This window comes from Geotrypetes seraphini, chromosome 10, assembly GCF_902459505.1.
Source record: "Geotrypetes seraphini chromosome 10, aGeoSer1.1, whole genome shotgun sequence".
NCBI classification, from domain to species: domain Eukaryota; kingdom Metazoa; phylum Chordata; class Amphibia; order Gymnophiona; family Dermophiidae; genus Geotrypetes; species Geotrypetes seraphini.
Window position 1 is genome coordinate 66785114 of NC_047093.1, and position 20035 is coordinate 66805148.

Here is a 20035-nt window from a genome sequence, read left to right on the forward strand (position 1 = left end):
CAGTGATCGGTCAGGGGGCCACGGCCCGCTATACTTATAGCGGCAGAGAGATCCCTTGCCGCGATAAGTGTAGCGGGCCGTGTCTAATCTAACCCGATTCTCTAACCCGCGTCTGTAACATGGACGCCGGTTACAGAATCGGGGTTTAGTTTAGGCCGATTCTGAATAGGACGCCTCTCCCGGGCGTCCTATACAGAATCAGGGCCTAGGTGTCTTGCGGGCCTCGCCTTCAATATAGGCGGCCTGCCTGGGGAGCATTTTTTTAAAAAAAACATGCATCCCGATTGGCTGATTAGACAGCTGTAGGACGCCTACAGCTGCCTAAAATCGGGACGCACTTTTAGAGAATCAGGGCCTAACAATTTACAATGGTTTTGGAAGAAAATGACTAATCAGAAAACTGCTATGAAACCTAGAATTCTAGATTGGATTGCCTCACTTTCCACTGTATGACCAAGGGCTCCTTTTACTAAGCTGCGGTAGCGTTTTTAGCATGCGCTGCAGATTAGCGCACTATGCGGAAAAACTAATGCCAGCTCTATGGAGGCGTTAGCGTCTAGCATGCGTAGCATTGTACCGTGCACTAAGCGCTGTGATAAGCAGACTATGCCTGCTAGGAGTGTCCCTAGTGCAGGTCCCAGTGCTAATCCAGACCCTGTCCATAATCTGCCTTATACACCATTTTCTGTCTCTCAAACTGAATTTCCTTCTAGAGCCTGTAGAGGAAGTAGGAGAGCAGCAGTGGTAGGTTCCCATCCCCCTCTGTGTCCTAAAGTGAATCACCGGAAATCCTTTCCACCTGAGGGTTGGGGGCGGGGCTGCAAGCTGCTATCCCTGAAGACTAGGCTCCTAGAAAATCAGAGGAGAGAGGAACTGCAGCAGGAGAGGTCACAGTGCTCAGGGTTGGGAGCTCCTGATAGCAACCAAGCTCTTGAGGCTATGGAGTTTTCAGAGGCTGGAGAAGAAGTACCTTCCAGTCTGTGTGAGGAACCGCTTGCCATGGAGTTGGAAATAAGCCCTGAAGCTAGTGCTTTGCTGACTCCTGAAAGTGCTCCTATGAAGGTTTGCCTCACAAAAGTAAGTATCTAAATGGTTGCTGAAGTGTACTGCAAGTTTGTTTTGCCTGCTTTGTTCCAAGAACTGCATAATTCTGACTCATGCTAAAGAGTGAATTTTCTCTATGCTGAAGCTAAGCAAGGACTTTTATTTTGAAGTTTTGTTTTTCCTTTTGAAAGCTTAATTGTGCTTTCTCCTTGAGGAAAGTGTACTGTGATACGCGGAGACAGTGGGGTTTGCCCTGTGGTACGTGGTGGGATAGTGGGCCTAATAATTGGCAGTTAAGACCACACAGAGCACACTGTCTTTCCAGCATTCATTTGCTGAAGAAGCCAGAATTACTGCACTGACTTGGAGTTTTGTTTTTGGTTGAAAAGTTTTCCTTTCTTTTGTAATAGACTCTAACTGGACTATAATTTGAAAGAAAACTTACCTCTGAGGAAGAGAGATTTTTTTGTTGTTGTTTGAATTTAAACTCTTTTTGGTTTCTCAACCAGAGACTGTTTATTAAACATTGTTTGCACTTTGTATGGGAAGCCCGTTGGCTTTGATATTTTGATCCTGACAAGCAAGTTACTGTTTTTGTTTGCTTTGACAATTAAAAGTATTCCCTTCATTGACACTGGGCCTATTACTTTTGGATGGTGTCCCTTTCATTGAACGCTGAAATAACATATCCTTGTGAAGCCCGCAGCGACTCGCAAGAGCTTACTTGTTGCCAGTAATCCCAGGCACTCTGCCTGGAGCTCGCTGGTTACAGCGCGCGCTAAAAACACTAGTGCAGCTTAGTAAAAGGAGCCCTAAGTATGTCTCTTAGCCTCTGCCCAAAAAGTATAGTGTTGCAAACTCTTGAAGGTAAAGGATACTGAGAGCTAGTGATCTATCATAATAGAAAATAATTTTCACTAGCTAATCGGTGGCCACATTCAGTGAGCATTAACTATGAGCAAAATTCATTTAATATGTTTAGTGAAGTAGGCAAAAAATTCTATATAAAATAAAACAAACTACTGTTGGGAGATATTGTGTTTTTATTTTTGTAGCTGAGCAGCTTATTCTTCCTCTTTGAGCTTCAAAAACAAATCAGAATCAGCCCCAATTGAGGATACAGTACCATGAGTTTTCATTTGCAGTTAGCTTGGATTTGCCCCGCCTCATTTTTCGCAGATATGTAACAATCTTTTGGTTGAGTTACAGACTGTGGGTGCCTTGGAAATCATCCAAATAGTAGGTGCAACTGTTGAGCAATGGTTAGGGTACTCTACATGTTCAACATCATGTCCATGTTATCCAGAGCTCTGAATGTGTGTCCATATTTCCATCTTTGGGCCAGCCCAAGGATCAGAAGCCAGCCTCAGATATCACATACTTTTCAAACTAATGTTCCTTTATTTTGGGGGTTATATTTTACCTGTGAATCACCATTGCTAGCTGACTTCAAATAATTGTCCTTACTTAAGAGAAGGTCAAACCATTTGTTTGGAGTATTTAGGATTCAGTATGGGCAATCGCCTACCAAAAGTATTAATATAGGACAACACTATCCAAACTTACAACGCTATGCAAAACTAGCAACTTGGGCTCCACTCATTCTTCATGACAAAATTAACTAGATCAAAGACAAGCCAAACAGTTTATTTCTCAGAAGTAGGTGGCTTGCCCTAGAGAATGTCCTAGAGTATTTAAGTTTTACTGAGGTCTCAAGCAGTCTTATAAAATCTACAAAAGTAAAATGAGAATACCTAAATATTCTAAGTCACAGTTTTATCTAAAAATTCCGCATTACAAAATGCAAACAGCATGCAGAGACTCATGTCTCATTGCTATATGAGACAGAGAAATTATATTTTGTTTTCTTTGTAGTAATGTTTTTAATTTTAAAACTGTAGCAGCCATTTGAAAAAAGGCAAGTACAGTACATATAATTACTATTAAGTTAGAAAAAGGTAGGGAAAGAGCCTAATAATTGCATAGCACAATACCTCTTTAATCATTTTCCTTGTCTTCTCTTGCTTGCATTTTATGCTGAAGAATATTAATTCACCATGTTTTAACTTTTCATTCAGAGCATTTAGGAGCTGCTGCTCACTATTGCAGAATTATCAGTCTTTAGTTAGCTTTCTACCCTGATCTACTACTTACTCAGCAGGTAGAGTGAGATTTTCCTCACCACCACTGCCATGCAGAGTAGGAAAGTAATGAATAGAAAGTAAAACCTTACTATTTAATCATTTAGCCATTAAGCCTTTCTAGTAGTACTATGGGAAGACAGGAACAGGCTTAAGTCAGCCTATGGTGCAGGTCTGGTTTTTCTTCCCAGCATGCCTGTGCATTTCCCCCATGGGAGTGGCCCATAACTGGCTAGCTCAAAGGGCACATGGATATACCCCCAAAAGCTACAAGTGGATTTTCCTGGATTTATATTTTAAACAGTTAGCCATTTACATTTCAGTCTATTAAGGGCTCCTTTTACTAAGCTGTGATAGCGTTTTTAGCGTGCGCTGAATTGCCCCGCGCACTAAACCTGCAGCATTTCAGCGCGTGCTAAAACCACTATCACAGCTTAATAAAAGGAGCCCTAAATGCTTAACTCTTAAATGATATTTACATCTTCAATGTGGAGTGCTTACAGCTTACAAGAAGTGATAATGTAATCCCCATATGTCACCTTCCAAGAAACCCGGTTTAACTTTTGTGCTATGCTTTCCCTTTCAATTTACCATATGGAAGCCACATGCTGTTTCTGTATGTTAGATGTGGGGCTTAAAAAACAGGAATTTATAAAAGACCTTGCTTTGAGAACTATAACTATATTAAACAGACCAGTCAAAGGTGCAAAAACACATTTTTCAGAACAAAATCAATATCTTTATATACTGATCTACTTTCAAACTGGATTTATTATACTTTCCATGGGGGAAGCATTGCATTCATTTTTCAAGTAGTTTCTCCTCCATTGCCACTGCTTTTTCAATCCAGGCTACAATGATCCCATGATGCCTGTTGCTGTCATGCCATCGTCTTGTCTCTCTAGTCTCCTTCAATGAGCTTACCAGAGACTGAAACCAAGAGGCAGTCTGTCATTTAAGCTATGTGGCATATGTACCATTGAAGTAATAAATAAAGACTGCCACAGGGAGCCATTGAAGTTGGGTTTTGTTGGGGTATTTTTGGAAGAGGAGCTTATGACAGACAAAGACAATAAATCAGTGGAACTTGTAATAAAAGGAGGCTATCCATGCTTTGCCTTCTGACAGTCATCGCCAATCCAGCCATTTAGTCTTTTGCTAAGTGTCCCTTAAGGCCGATGCATTCTGTAATCAAGAGGTTTATTGGTAGAGCTTGTGTGGTTTGGGAGAAACGTGAGCAGACGGGGTTACTTGCAGTTCATCCATCTGCCAACTGCCCAATGTTCTATATTCTGTTAGTCCTCGCCGCTTTTCATCCAGTGTTTCCAGCTGGCACTCGCACAGATCAACCAAGGCCTCCACTTGCTCATGAAGAGGAATGGATTTGAATCTCCGTTGTGCCAGGTATATAAAAGCTTCTATGAAGGCCTGCAAGCACATTCCTTTAAAAGAAAAGAATTCATATTAAGACTAATACAGTCCAGTCAATTCTAGTTCATGAATTCTGATATTACTAATGTAATATAGCAGAAGAGATACAGCATCTATTTGAAATATGGATTAGTGCATATGCCATATGAACAAGACATCTTATATTTATTTTCAGTATTTATATACCATTTATAGCCTAAGTAATTTACATTCAGGTACTTAAGCATTTTTCCCTTTCTGTCCCGGTGGGCTCATGCTCTACCTAATGTACCTGGGGCAATGGTGAATTAAGTGACTTGCCCAGGATCACAAGGAGTAGCATGGGATTTGAACCCACAAGCTCAGGGTGCTGAGGCTGTAGTTCTAACCACTGTGCTACACACTTCATTATCCAGTCAAACTTCAGCCTCACAAAAAGGAGCAGGAAATCTCCTCACCTACCCTATGGGTTTCTTTTGCCTCACTCTTTCCTAATCATACCGGGAGAAGGATTTTTATGCCTGTGGCCATTTTTTTCTCCAAACATTAAGAATGGTATTTCATTTCCCATGTATTCTCAAACAGGATAAGGTCTGTTTGAAAATATGGGAGATGGACATCCATGTGCTAAAACATTCAGCAAGAATATCCATTTTACAAACTGAAAAGCTCAAATTGTGAACAGGGGATATTGATGTCTGTGTAGCATCATAGGAACCTCTAGCTGACATCCCTGCAAAGGAGAGGAGGTAGCCTAATGATTAGAGCAGTGGGCTTTGAATCAGGAGACCCAGATTCAATTCCCACTTTGGCTGTTTGTGAATTTTACTTTTATTTGTGAGCACTCCGGGAAAAGAAAAATACCATTTATACCTGAATGTGCAGATATTCAAGTACGGTAGGTATTCTCCCGTCCCTGGAGGGTTCACAATAAAAAAAAAAAAAAAGAGCAAGCTGATTTGAGATTTGAACCTAGGTCTCTTGGTTTATCATCCACTGCACTATCCACTAGGTGGCTCCTCAGTCTTGTGTGCTGCTCTGTTAAGAATGCCCATAAGACTTGAAGCAGTCATAGAGGTTGGTATCATTTGCTAAGTTTTACTTTCAGGAGAGAGTAAGTGAAACAGAAACCTTTCTATAACCTGGATGCACCTGTACTCAAATCTAAATAATGTCATTTTTGAAGACATAGACGTACCTGCCCCTTCTGCAATAGCAGTTGAACATCCTTCCTAGTTTCACCCAAAACACACCCAGGCCATGTCCTCTTGCTATATGAATGTTCTGCAGTGATGGTTGTCCACATCCCGCCTTTGTAAAATTGGGATGAATATCCATGCATTATGGATGTCTAAATGCCAGTTTTCAGATGTTCAAAAGAAGACTAGAGCTTTGAAATGAGCACTTAAATTATATTAGTGATTTTTTTTTTTTTTTTGTAATTCCGCCATTACCTTGCGGTTCAAGGATTTCTGGACATGTCTAGAGGTGTTACAGAGTAGAGCGGGTTGTTTCAGAGGATTGAAATGTTTCATACAGTGTTAGATAGTCTTCATAGATTTCTTGAATAGTTAACAGGGTTTTTATTTCTTTTCTGAAAGTTTTGTAGTCTGGGGTCACGATTAGTAGATTGGAGAGTTGGTGGTCTAGTTTTGCTGCCTGTGTGGCCACAAGGCCATTGTACATTTTTTTCCGTTTGAGGTCTCTGATTGGAGGGTATGTGAATGGTGTCTGGGTTCTCCTGTGTCTGTTTGTGGTAGTTTGGATTAGGTGGTTGTTCAAGTAGGCTCGGCTGTCACCATTTATGGATTTAAATAATAGACAGTAGAATTTAAATAGTATTCTTGCTTGCATTGACAATTGTATTAGGTTTTGTGTAATACCTTGTGGTAAAATTCTTTTGTTGTTAATGAAGTTATTCATGGTTATAAAGATGAGGCAATATACTGTCGTCCTTTATGAGCAGCTTGCAAACTAATACTAGAGACCACAAAAAACTTTACTGAAATCTTCTGCTAATTGGTGTTGTCTTAGCAAAAATAGACCATTAGTAGTAAACATCAAATGCATGCATGATACGGACTGAGACCTTTGCTTAAAGTTCTCACACAACTTTGATTCAGTCTTTTTTTTGTAACTTCTCCAAGCTGACCAAAAGATCCCATTATAAGAATGAAATGGCTCTTAGGCACATATGTCCCAAGGAAAACTACTTCTACATGTCACTTAAATTATACACACTGTGGGACACACTTGGTCTCTTTTTAGCCACATTAAGGAACAATTTTCAGAGACTCAATTAACCCACATAGTTTTGAAGATTGTCCTGTGTTATGGATTTCTGTGGAAATCTGCAGGAAGCTCTGTACTGGACAGCAAAGTCAGCTCTGAGTGTCTCTATACAGTACTACTGTATAAACAGGACTTTGAAGCTTTACACACTGTTTAGTGCTGCAACTATACTGATATCAGAGATGATAACGGCAAAAAGGTCACCAAAGGGTTATATACAAAACTAGAGAAGATGAAAATGACTTGCTCAAAGTCAGAGAGTGGTTGTAGTGAGAAAATATGCATCTCTTATACAAATCCAAGTTTCAGCTTTCTACACTCCTAGCACTGATCATATCCTCTGGGTGCCCAGAAAGACGACAAAGGTGTTTGCCAATGCCTCATCACTAGCTAAAACAACAAGCAGCAGTCATTCCATTTATTTTGTAACTAGTCTTTAAGCCCGTTACTTTAACGGGTGCTAGAATAGATGTGTCTGTCTGTCTGTGTTTCTTTATCTCTCTCTCCTTGGCCGCTGTCTGTATCCTTCTGTCACCCCCCCCACCCCCCCGAGCAAAGCTGTCTGCCCCCAGCACCCACCTCCCCCCAAATGTCTCTCCATGGCCCTCTTCTGTCTTCCCCCCAGAGCAAAGCTGTCTGTCCCCAGCATACCTCCCCCCAAAGCAGCCCCCTTTCCCTCTCCCGCTGATTTTCTCTGGTCTCCTTTCTCTGTCTGTCTTTCTGTCCCTCTCCCTGCCCCTGTGTCTTTCTTTCTTTCTGTCTTCCTCCCTCCCGCTGTGTGTGTGTCATTTTTCCCCATTTCCCTGTGCAGCAGCATCTCCATCCCACTTCCCTATGCAGCAGAAACAGCATTTCCCTCCTATCCCCCCCTTTCCTGTGCAGAAGCAGTAGCAGCATTTCCCCCCATCCCCCCTTTCCCTTCTCTTACCTTCTTTTCCCTGCTCCGTTCAGCCCCTCCCCCTTCTATTACTGCCGTTGTCCTGCTCGATCCGGCCTGCTCCTGACCCTCCCACCGCCGACAAATCTTGGGGCTCCAGCCGCGTAGGCAGCACTTTAATACGCTGCTTCGCGGCCTTCTACTGTCGATTTCCTCTGCCGCATCTGTCTCCGATGATGTTTTCAGAGACGCGGCAGAGAAAATCGGCAGAGAAGGGCGCGAAGCAGCGTGTTTATAGTGCTGCCTACGCCGCTTGAGCCGGGAGGTGACGGAGAGGGCAGGGGGTGCTAGCGGCTAGCAGCCGCTGCTCCGCAGGTGCAGAGCAGGGAAGGGCGCGCATGCTGCCTTCCTCGCCTCCCTCGCCGCCTGACTGCAGAGCCGAGATTGAGGAGCCACCATCGGCTTGAAAGTTAGGCGGCCAGGCAACTTCCGTCTCACAGCGATTCAGTGGGTCAGGTGCTGGTGTGGCTCGTGAGAGGAGCCAACAGGAGAGCAGGATGTCCAGCGCTGGGGTCCAGTCTGGTTATTCGCGCATGCGCACTCATGCGGCCACTGAACTACTGATCATGGAAGCACACAAATAGGAGTGTGCATGCGCGAGTTAGCCTTTTATTATATAGGATATTTCATTACAACCAAACATTAATGTGCTAGTTATACAAAGGAGGAAGTCATTTCTAAGTGCATCGATGATGACTTCCTCCTTTGTATTATAATGTAGTTATTTCTAAGTGCATTGATGATAACTACATTATAAACCTCATAATCTAATCTATTTGAGCGTCGCTCATACCTATACAGGCTCAAGGCGACGGTAAAGAGAGGTATGAGGGGAGAGAAAGAGGAGGGAGAGAGAGGAGGTGGATAGGTAGGAGGGAGAGGAAGGAGAGAGGAGGAAGGGAAAGGGAGAGAAGAGAGGGTACTCAGCATAGACATTCTGATCGGTTCACCAAATGGCTTGGTAATGGCAATAAGAAATGTCAGCATTCTTGTTACTATGGAAACTGAACAGGTACATGCTGGTTCAACAATTTTGATTTTTAATTAAAATAATGTATTTTAAGTATTTTAAAAGAAATGCTGATGAGAGGTTTACAATATAGCAACAATTAAAAAAAATCTCCCTATGGAGATAAGATAGCACTTGGAAAGAAGACTAGTATCAACTATATGGCTAGGATTAGATTGTAGAACAATATTGCAAACACAATTGAGTCCAATATATATAATGTTCCCCACTATTATTGACAATTTCAATAAAGGGAAGAAAGACTAAGTGCTCACTGGTGGCAGGTTATTGAATCCTGTCACCTATATTTAGAGCTAAGTATTATCAGTCAGAAAAACCTCCCCTTAATTTTCTTAAATATCAACTTATTGTAAAAATCCCCTGAAATATCCCAACATTTTTTTGATTTTTGTAAGCTATATTTTTTTTCTAATAACAGCCATTTAGCTCAATTATTAGATATTCAGTATCATGGAGCGCCATTTTCGATAGGACATCTAAGTCCGACTTTGGACATTTCCTGCAAGGAGTCTAAAGTTGGATGCGGAGAAACAGCCATTTTCAAAACCAGTAACACCGTAAGACATCCAAAAACATTTTTTCTAATTTCCTACTTAGATGTTTTGGCTGCCAGGATGTCTAACTTTATTTGTATTTTTCAACCACAAAACCGTCCAAGTTTAAAACGTACAAATCCAAACTACTTGGATGTGGGAGGCGCCAGTATTGTAATAGACTGGCCACACCAATAGAGCAGTAAGGCACATTAGAGGGCACTGCTGTGAACTTCACATAAAGGGTGCCAGAATGTAGGGTGAGCCGTCCAAACCTACTATAACAATAATAACAGTTTATATACTGCAATACTGTTAAGTTCTATGTGGTTTACAAAAGAATAATTAAGTACAAGTTGAGAGAACTTAAGGGATGGGAAAACAAGAGGGGGATAGGGCGAGAGAACCGTTATAGAGGGGAAAGAGAGGAACAGGTCAGCTGTCTAGATACTTCAGGAGTTTTGAGGCGCTTCCTGAATACCTCGTAAGTGGTGGGCGAGAGCAGTTCTAGATCTTTACCCCATAAAGCTGCTTGATGTGAGAGAAGATGTTCATGGTGTTTTTTAGTTTGCAACCTCTAACCAGGGGAGAAACGAAGTGCAAGTGGGAGCTTCTCTTGTGTCTGTTGGCTGAGAAGGAGAAGAGGTCAGTTATGTATTTAGGGGCTAGACCGTAAAGAACTTTAAAGCAGAGGCAGGCGAACTTAAACTTTACACAAGCTTCCAACAGCAGCCAGTGTAGCTGTTTGTAGTATGGCGTCACGTGATCAAATTTCTTTAGACCGAAGATAAGTCTGACCGCAGCGTTTTGCATTAATTGTAAGCTTCGCATATTCTTTTGGGAGATTGCTAAATAGGCGATGTTACAGTAGTCAAGTTGACTCAGTATAAGGGATTGTACCAGGATTCTGAATGCAGAGTTATCAAAATATGATTTAATGGATTTAAGCTTCCAGAGGGTGAAAAAACCCTTTTTGATTAAGGAGTCCACCTGGTCTTTCATGGTTGACCGAGTTACACCCAGTATCTTAATGGTGGGCTGTATAGGGTAGTTAAGTTTGTTGATGCCTAGTGGTGTTTTGGTGTCATGTGGGTGTGGTGAAGCAGCGAAAAATTTTGTCTTCTCATACTATACTCACTTGTCTACCATCCTAATAACCCTTATGGCTGCAGGTGGCACCTATATGGTGGTATAGTAGAGGTTTTGTGGGCTCATACTTTCATCCATAAATGAAGTGGTTAAAGTGGCCTATGGGCCTGGGTCTTGCCCCCATCACCATCTTCTCTTCCTAGCCCCCCTACCCCCGGACTAGCAGTGGCTTTTCACTGTGTTCTTTTAACTTCCCCACACAGCTGCCACTAGCATTAACTTAGCGATTACATCAGGCAGCCTCAGGGCCTTTGCTAGGCCAACCCACCTATAAGGAAAGAGGAAGTTTCGTCATCAGAAGTGGGCCAGCCTAGCAAAGTCCCCGAGATTACCTGATGGAATTGCTAAACTAATGCTAGTGGCAGCTGTGTGGGGAAGTTAAAAGCACACAATGAGCTGCTGCTGGGGGAGGAGAGGTGCTGCTGGACAGGGGAAGAGGGAAAGGGAAGGGAGAAGAGGTACTGCTGAATCTGGCAGGAGGGAAAGGGAAGGGAAATATGCAAATGAAGATCCCTACAAGAGATCTGAGATGGGATTGACTACCCGAGTGTTCAGGAATAAAGTAGGGTTGTACAAGAAATATGATTCTAGGCTTGAGATCTATAGCGTAAAGCCAATCTCCTTTTTCTATGAGGAGTAGAAGGGTTCCCAGAGAGATCATGTGAAACTTCTTCAGGAAAAATTTGTCTAGGGTTCAAAGGTCTAGAATAGGTCAAAGGCTTCTAGTCTTTTTTTGTTATGAGGATATATTTCCAGCAGAACCCTCGGCCCCTCTCCTGCAGAGGAACAGGCTCTACTGTGTTTTTGCTAAAGAAAGGAGTTCTTGGTGATGGAGGGAGCTGAAAAAAAGACTCTTTTGGTGGGTGTTTTAGAGGGTTTTGTTTTTAATCAAACTTAGGACATAGTCCTGTTAATATTAAGAGACTGCCTTAGGTGATAGGCATAAGTATTGATTATACAAGTCTTTACCAATCAGGCCCAAGGTTCTTATTTTCATACATACTTTGAGGCAGACTGGATGGACCGTTCAGGTCTTTATCTGCCATTATTCACTAAGGGGCTCATAATTTAAAACGAAAAAAACGTCTAAAGTGGCCTAAATGGGTACTTGGACGATCAAAAAGCCTGATCGTTCAAGTACCCATAACCAAAACTGGTTTTAGACGTTTCTAAAAACAGCTTAGAGGCCTTTCCCTTGCCTCTAAACGCATAGAGCGAAAAGAAGCATTTTTAGAAGAGGGGAAAGGGCGGGAGGTGGGCCGACCTAGACCTAGGCGTCCAGCAGGTATAACCAAAACTTTAGGCAGGTTGCCTAGTCGGCACTTATACGTTTTGACTTAGACCAAGTCAAAACAGGTATAAGTGCCGAAAAAAGGCCCGCTGAGCTAACGGTGGCTGCTGCGATCAGTTCAGCGGCCTAGCAACCTACCCACCCCCCTACAGCAACCATCACAGCAGGAGAGATGGCTCATCTCCCCTGCTGTGACGGCGATCATCCCTCTGCCCGAACTGTCGCGACCCGTGGCAGGAGAGATCTCCACAAGAGGGGCCTAAGGCTACTAGGTTTCACTTATGACTTGTTTGTTTGACCCGTATTTTTATATAGCAAAGGGAATTGGTGCCGGTAAGTATGTTTTCTATGATGATAGCACCCTGTGGAAAGGATTAGTGTCATTATTAAATATTCCAACTGTTTTACAATAATATAAAATAATTAGGTAGTAATGATTTATGTGCCGAGCTGTAGTTTGCTAAATGTAGCTTCGATTTTCAAAAAGGAATAGACATCCCATATACAGCAAACTACAGCTCGGCACATAAATCATACCTAACTATTTTATATTATTGTAAAACAGTTGGAATATTTAATAATGACATTAATCCTCTCCACAGGGTGTTATCATCTTAGAAAACATACTTATCGATACCCATTCCCTTTGCTATATAAAAATACGGGTCAAACAATCAAGTCATAAGTGAAACCATTTATATTTATTTGAACTTACTATGGGGTCCTTTTTAATAAGTTGCACTAAGCAATGGGTTTAGTGCACCCATAAGTGAACCTTTCCCGTGCACTAAGCCCATTTCTAGCATGGCTATCATAAAGGGCTTTTTTCAGTTTGATTTTTGTCCATGTGCCAATGTTTGCATTAGTGCACAGCCATTAAAAAAATACTACCACAGGAACACTTACCACCTCCTGTTTAGGAGGTATGAAAACCTCCCATATTATGTGCGAATTAACCAGTTAGTGAGAGGGTAATTAGTGCATCTTTCCCATTCTCTGCCCCTATTACACTCCCTCCAACCCACCCTTCCCTGTCATTTCAGCGCTGCCCCTACTCTTCCCTGCTGCTTGAATGCCACCCCCCCTCCCCCACATACCTCTTGAAATGTTCACCAGTCAGATCAGCATATTCTACTTGTTGCTCGTGCCAACCTTTGCTCCCTTCTGATGTCACGTCCTGGGAAGCGACGTCAGAAGGAAGCAAAGGTTGGAACGAGCAACAAGTGGAATATGCTGCTCGTGCTGGTGAACATTTAAAGAGGTACATGGAGGGGTGCAGAGAGGAGGAGAGGCGCCTGTATCCCCAGCATAAATGGTGCCTGGGGCAGTCTGCCTCCCCCCTTTCTAAGCCACCGACAATATCTCTTAATTGATACTAATTGAAATTTCACACACAGCTTGGTAAGATGCATTATATAAAGTGCTATGCATGCGAATCTGAAAAGGTTCGTGGCCGGGAGTGGGGGAGCATGGACGGATCATTCCTAAAATTTATGTGCATTGTTATATAATATGTCCAAAGCATGCAAAATGTAGGTACAGGTATTTAGACCTAATTTTCCTTAGCCTAAATGGGTGCGCCTAAAAGTTATGACACACACTGGCACTTAGCATTCCTTTCATAGAATTATGCTAAACACCATTCTTGTTGGTGCTGATTTTTGGGGTAACATATAAAGAATACGGCCCTTAGCGTGTAGATACCAAACCTAATGTGGAATGCAATAGTGTGTCCTAAGTTAGGATGTTTTTGCTGTGTTAAGCTTACGTTAGAACTTAACACAGCTTAGTAAAAGGACCCTTATATCTGCAACTAACTTTGAGTGTTATTCTTTCTTCATCAGGTCAGTGAAGAAACAGCACTCTCCCTTCATTAACCTGATGAAGGGACTAATATTTAAAGTCTGTCCAAATAAATATAAAAGCTATGGCTTATTTGTTCACCCTTATTTCTCCATATTCAATAAGATGCAACATAGCAACCCCTATTTGTCATTCAATATATAATAGCACAATAATGCCAAATGTTTGATTGACAACATGATTCTACGTATGAACGTAAGAAAGTTCTTCTTCACCCAGAGAGTGGTAGAAAACTGGAACGTTCTTCCGGAGTCTGTCATAGGGGAAAACACCCTCCAGGGATTCAAGACAAAATTGGACAAGTTCCTGCTGAACTGGAATGTACGCAGGTATGGCTAGTTTCAGTTAGGGCGCTAGTCTTTGACCAGAGGGTTGCCGAGCGAGCGGACTGCTGGGCACGATGGACCACTGGTCTGACCCAGCAGTGGCAATTCTTATGTTCTTACTATGGATGTACTTGTGAGGAGGAAGAATTCTATTTTTGAAGTTTGCAATAAAAAGAAAAAAAAAACCTCTATGAAAATTGTGACAAAACCATCTTGATTTTAACAAGATTTGAAGCAAGAGAAAGATCTGGGGGTATTGGTGGATAACACAATGAAGCAGGCGGCACAATGTGCAGCGGCCTCAAAAAAAGCGAACAGAATGTTGGGCATTATCAAAAAAGGTATCACTACCAGAACAAAAGAAGTTATCCTGCCACTGTATCGAGCAATGGTGCGCCCACATCTGGAATACTGCGTCCAATACTGGTCGCCATACCTCAAGAAGGACATGGCAATACTCGAGAGGGTCCAGAGGAGGGCAACGAGGATGATAAAGGGTATGGAGAACCTTTCATATGCCGAACGGTTGGACAGGCTGGGGCTCTTTACCCTGGAGAAGTGGAGACTGAGAGGGGACATGATAGAAACTTATAAAATCATGAAAGGCATAGAGAAGGTGGAGAGGGACAGATTATTTAGACTAGCAGGGACAACTAAAACAAGAGGTCATTCAGAAAAACTGAGAGGAGACAGATTCATAACGAATGCAAGGAGGTTCTTCTTCACTCAGAGGGTGGTGGACACCTGGAACGCGCTTCCCGGAGAGGTGATAGGACAGAGTACAATTCTGGGGTTCAAAAAGGGACTGGATGACTTCCTGGAAGCGAAGGGGATAACAGGGTACAGATAGAGGTTTACCTTACAGGACATTGAGCGAATAGGGTATGGATATTTTAGGTTAGGTAGGGAACACTTTCAGGTCATGGACCTGGGGGGCCGCCGCAGGAGCGGATTGCTGGGCACGATGGACCCCTGGTCTGACCCGGCAGAGGCAACGCTTATGTTCTTATTTAAGTTCCTACTGGTTACTTGGCTAGCAGGAAAAATGTTTGTTTCAGTTATATTCATGTCCCAGTAGGATTCTATAATGTTCAGAACTGCAAAGCTGGTCATTCAAATTTTCAAATACTTGTTGACTTTGCTATTTTAAATTCAACGTAACGGCACTATTTCTTCACACACCTGATGAAGGAAGCAGAGTTGTTGAAATCTTATCACCTATCTACTGAATTAGCATGAAGAAAAGGGTCCCACCTGCAACTCATTTGTGAGCTTTATTTCTACATACTTAGTAGCAGGTTGATATAATGTAAAGCTCACCAAACACCATCTTTTTTTTTATAACGCATGGGAAACAATTTTCTATTCTAATGTAGCATAAATTTGCACAAAATTAGCTTAACAAAAGGCTCTTTACCTATATATTTTCTAGGAAACAAAGCCACTGAGCTAAGCCCTATCTAAAGGTTTACAATACATATCACATAAGGTCCATGCCATATTTTTGAATTTCTAATAAAATCTATGCAAAGTAATGCTACAGGCACAATACATCCTGCCAGCAGCATTTGATTAATCTTTGTCACTACTGTTTTACATAAAGCATTCAGTCTGCATTTTAATTTAGTCCCCATTGGGTTCTATACTACACAATAATGGCATTTGAAAATTATTACTGCAGAAAAAAAGAAAATTGTACCTAGTGATTATGAAATCTCATAGATAAAAACATTTAAAGAGCTTACAAAATTTGACATGAACAGAAGATAAAATGAGATCATTATCAACTGTAATCTGTATAGTATAAGAGTCAATCAAGGAAAATCTCATTAGTCAGGTACTATGGGGTAACTCTCTAGTTCTATAAATAGGGTGCACAATTGTATGCATAGTTACAGAATAATACCACTATGCACATAACATAATTGGCCCTTAATTGATTCTTAAATGGTGATTTTAAAAAATTGGCCTTGTGTAGCACTAATTTGCAGCTACATGCATGAGTTATGACCTTATTCTATACCAGGGGTGCCCATAAGGTTGATTGCGATTGACCAGTAGATCACAAGGGCAACGCGAGTCGATCATGATAGACTCGCGTTGCCTTTGCGTTTTTCCTGCTTCCCCCAACACAGCAAAAGCCATGACCCAAGCCTCCCCCTCCCCCACAACCGACATCAATTCTGATGTAACTTCCTCTTCAATGTCAGAATTGATGTGGGGGTGGGAGAAGGGAGGCTTGTGGGCCCAATGCAGGCCTGGCTTTTGCGGCATCGGGGAAGCAGGGAAAAATCAACGACGGTGGCTTGGGGGCAGGGAGAGAGAAAGAAAGACAGAAAGGAGGGCAGGGAGAGAGAAAAAAAGAAAGGGGGGCAGGAAGAAAGACAGACAGAAAGGGGGCAGGGAGAGAGGAAGAAAAAGTTGGACTCATGGAGGGACAGAGAGAGATGTTGGTTGGGGAATGGAATGAGGTCTGGAGGATAGGAAGCATGCAGGAGGAAGAAAGAAATATTGGATGCAGAGTCAGAAGGCCTATGAGTGTCAGGAGCAGCACTGGACATTCAGCGCAGCTCCCTGCGCTAAAAATCACTATAACGGTTTAGTTAAAGGGGACGGGGTATATTCGTTTATTTTTGTATAGTTGTTACTAGGTGACATTGCATATTTTATTCATATGCCTTGACCTCTTTGAAAAAACCCCAAATATAAATTATAATTAACATTTTCTCTGCGTACATTGTGCTTACAGTATGCTTTTAAAAATTTTATTAGTGGTAGATCATTTTGACTTGGTAATTTTAAAAGTAGCTCGCAAGCCAAAAAAAGTGTGGCCACCCCTGTTCTATACTGTTGAATGCTAGCTCACTAAGTACTGAGTAGGCAATGGAGAGATTTCTTTCTAATTTTTTCTTTTTTTCCTGATGCTTGTTAAGGTGTTCAATTTTTGTTGTGAAAGGAGAAGATTATACCCTTATTTTTTTTTGCAATTTATATGCTATGGTGCTTTGCGTGTTGAGTGAGGTTTGAATGTTTTGGGAGAGAGGATAGATGCTCTGTTGGGAAGCAGCGTACTTCCTCCTCTTGGGTTTTGGGTAAATTTGGCCTATGGGAGAATTAATAGCTCTGGGGCTAAAGTGGTTCCTAGTAGGGTTGGGGTGATATATTTTTCTGTTTTATTTGGTTTGGGATGGGGGTGAGTAGGGGGGGGGCTTGTTTGCTCTTTTATTGTGTTCAGGATTGTTACTTTGCATATAATTATGTTACAATCCACTGTTTAATGCTGTAAATGTACTTATCAACAATGTTCATGGTCCAAACTCACCCTGTAAATGTAACCAAATGTAGCAAGAACTGACTAGACCGGTGATTTTTAAACCTGTCCTAGGGGACCCCAAGCCAGTCAGGTTTTCAAGTGAGCGAGATTTGCATATAAAGTAGGTAATAGCCATGCAAATTTCTCTCATGCATATTCATTAGGAATATCTTAAAAACCCGACTGGCTGGAGATCCTCTAGGACAGGTTTAAGAATTACTGGGTTAAAGCGTTTGTGGTAAATTGCCTGTAAGCATGCACTAATCACAAATTTTTTACCTTTTTTTAGGGGGACAGGGCATATCATGAGTGGGGAATAAATGGGGAAGTGTTATCTACCTAGTTTGAGTACCTGAATGTAAACTGCTTAGACAACATCCATTGATAGGTGGTATATAAATAATAATAATATTAGCATATGCTAACTGGCTAATGTGAAGATAACACGAGACTGCTTCTGTCTCCTAAATAGGAGGCGGTAAGTGTTCCCATGTTAACCGTGGTAATGCGAGGATCAGTATGTTACTGGGAAAAAAAATATATTCAAAAAGCCAGCCATTATACCACAGTGAATCTGGCTTAACTGTGAGGAAAATTTGTGGGTTAAAATAGCTCCTTTAAACCTAGCCAAATAAAAAAACTTCCTAGTTTTGCACAGAAATATGGGAATATTAAAAAATATATACCTATTGGCTTTTGTACCTCCTCTGGAGTATTCTGGAATATAAATGAGAACAAAATGCTTGTCTTGACCAGGGCATGGAAAGAATAATTGAGAAGGCAACAAATATATGTTCTTTAAAATGCTTTTAGGAACTTATACTAAAGTTTAGCATGCATTAATCAAACTAGTGCATGCTAAACGCATTAGACAAAGTGCTCATATGGTCTTCAAGAGATGGACAAAAAACAGAAGACAAAAAAATCCTCTGCAAAAGTCGAGCACACACAAAAAAAACCTAGCGCAGGAGACAACGACCAATGAAATTAGATAGGAACTCTTTATTCAGTACCACAATTAGACTCGACACAAGTCGTGTTTTGGCACAAGGCCTACATCAGGAGTCTACAAACAAATAAATATAAATATAATATTAAACTAAAATAATAATGAAAGGACCTAATGAGAAAATAATGAATAAATCATTGTGAATATATCATTAAAAACAATACAAAAATCAAATACATAAAGTGCAAATTTGCAAAAAACTGATACAGAACATGTAAATTGCATGCATATATAAAAGAAAAAAATAGAAAAACCAATGTTACCTGAAGGATGCGATTGTTCCAAAATCTTCCAGTTTGCTTTATTTTTCAATATCAACAGATTTTTTGCTAAGTGAAAAATATATAAAAAGTTAAAATGAATATAAAAATGAAAATGATATAAAAAATATTTAAAAAGTTGATATTGAAAGATAAAATGATTTGGAAGATTATGGGGGTCTTTTACTCAGGCACGCTATCTAATTTAGCACGTACTAAATGCTAACGCGCCCATTATATTCTATGGACATGTTAGCATTTAGCGCATGCTAAATTGGCTAGCACGCCTTAGTAAAAGACCCCCCTATGTCTTACACTCCATCACGTAACTTGCGTTAATGAGATGTCGATAGATTAATTCTTACATCTCTTAGAATAACTCATTATGGGGTCCTTTTATTAAGGTGCGCTAACCGATTTAGCATACGCTAAGATGACCATAGGAATATAATAGATGTCTTAGCATTTAGTGCGCGCTAAATCGGTTAGCGCACCTTAATAAAAGGACCCCTATGAGTCTACACGTAGTACAACTTTCTTCTTTATAGCCCTATTCTTTTGGAACAACTTACCACAATTTATTCAAATGAATTGTCTTATTGCAAATTCACATCTTTGCTAAAAACCTATTTTTTTCAGCTAGCTTATAATATGCAACCTAAATATGAATGCCTTTAATTCTGAGTGGAGCTGTGGGAGACCACATCAATAACTAATTTTTTTTTTTTTTTATTTTTTTAATTAAACAAGAGTCCTTTATTGAGAGAACAACAGAGTACAATGTTCAAATCACATGCCTGCTAGCAATATTACACAGTTCTCTAACAGCAGCTTTTTGTTATAGTTTTCATACTGGTTAATTAAAACAAAAACAAAGGGAGGGGGAATGTGAGCCCAAGTCCAAAGGTCATTACTATAGACCCTACCTTCTCTACCTCTTTTCCCTTTATATTTCTTTACATGATTCACCATGTTTGTCCAATGTGTCTTTCATAATTAGATTGTAAACTCTTGAGCAAGGAACCGTCTTTTGTGTGTTTGATGTACAGCGCTGTGTGTCTGGTATGCTATAGAAATAATAAATAGTAGTAGTAGTAAAGAACCCTTAAAGTATCTTCCTATTCAACCACAAAATTCAAATTTTTGACTGATCCCCAGACTTTCACCTATTTGACACAGTATTGCATCTAATTGTGGTTAGTTTTTCCTGCCTATATACTGTATATAGTTTTGCTCTCCATTTAGTCAGCATTGGGACATCTGGGGGTTTCCAAGCAGAGGCTAATGTAAGCTTAGCGACATATAGCAAATGCTGAACCAAGGAAGTCTGATGTTTTCGCAGCCCAGGAATCTCCCTATTTAGTAGAAAGATCCCAGGGTTGCATGGTATTGTCAATCTTGTGATCTGGAAGGTTCTCCCAAAAACTTTAGCTTTTG

General features: G+C 41.0%; 1 protein-coding gene across 6 annotated transcripts in view; it reads right to left on the minus strand.

The window, feature by feature from the left end:
• Positions 1 to 253: 253 nt before the first annotated feature.
• TTLL11 (tubulin tyrosine ligase like 11) overlaps positions 254 to 20035 on the minus strand; it is a 247354-nt gene continuing 227572 nt past the window's right edge. For 3 of the 6 annotated variants that reach the window (XM_033961090.1, XM_033961092.1, XM_033961088.1), the window contains 2 exons: positions 18602 to 18667; positions 254 to 4627 (listed from right to left, as the gene is read on the minus strand). In XM_033961090.1, the coding sequence (XP_033816981.1) occupies positions 4386 to 4627; positions 18602 to 18667 (308 nt within the window). In that variant the 3' untranslated portion in view covers positions 254 to 4385. Of the gene's footprint in view, positions 4628 to 18015; positions 18047 to 18601; positions 18668 to 20035 lie in introns of all 6 variants that reach the window. The other 3 variants (XM_033961094.1, XM_033961089.1, XM_033961091.1) reach the window with 2 other exon arrangements.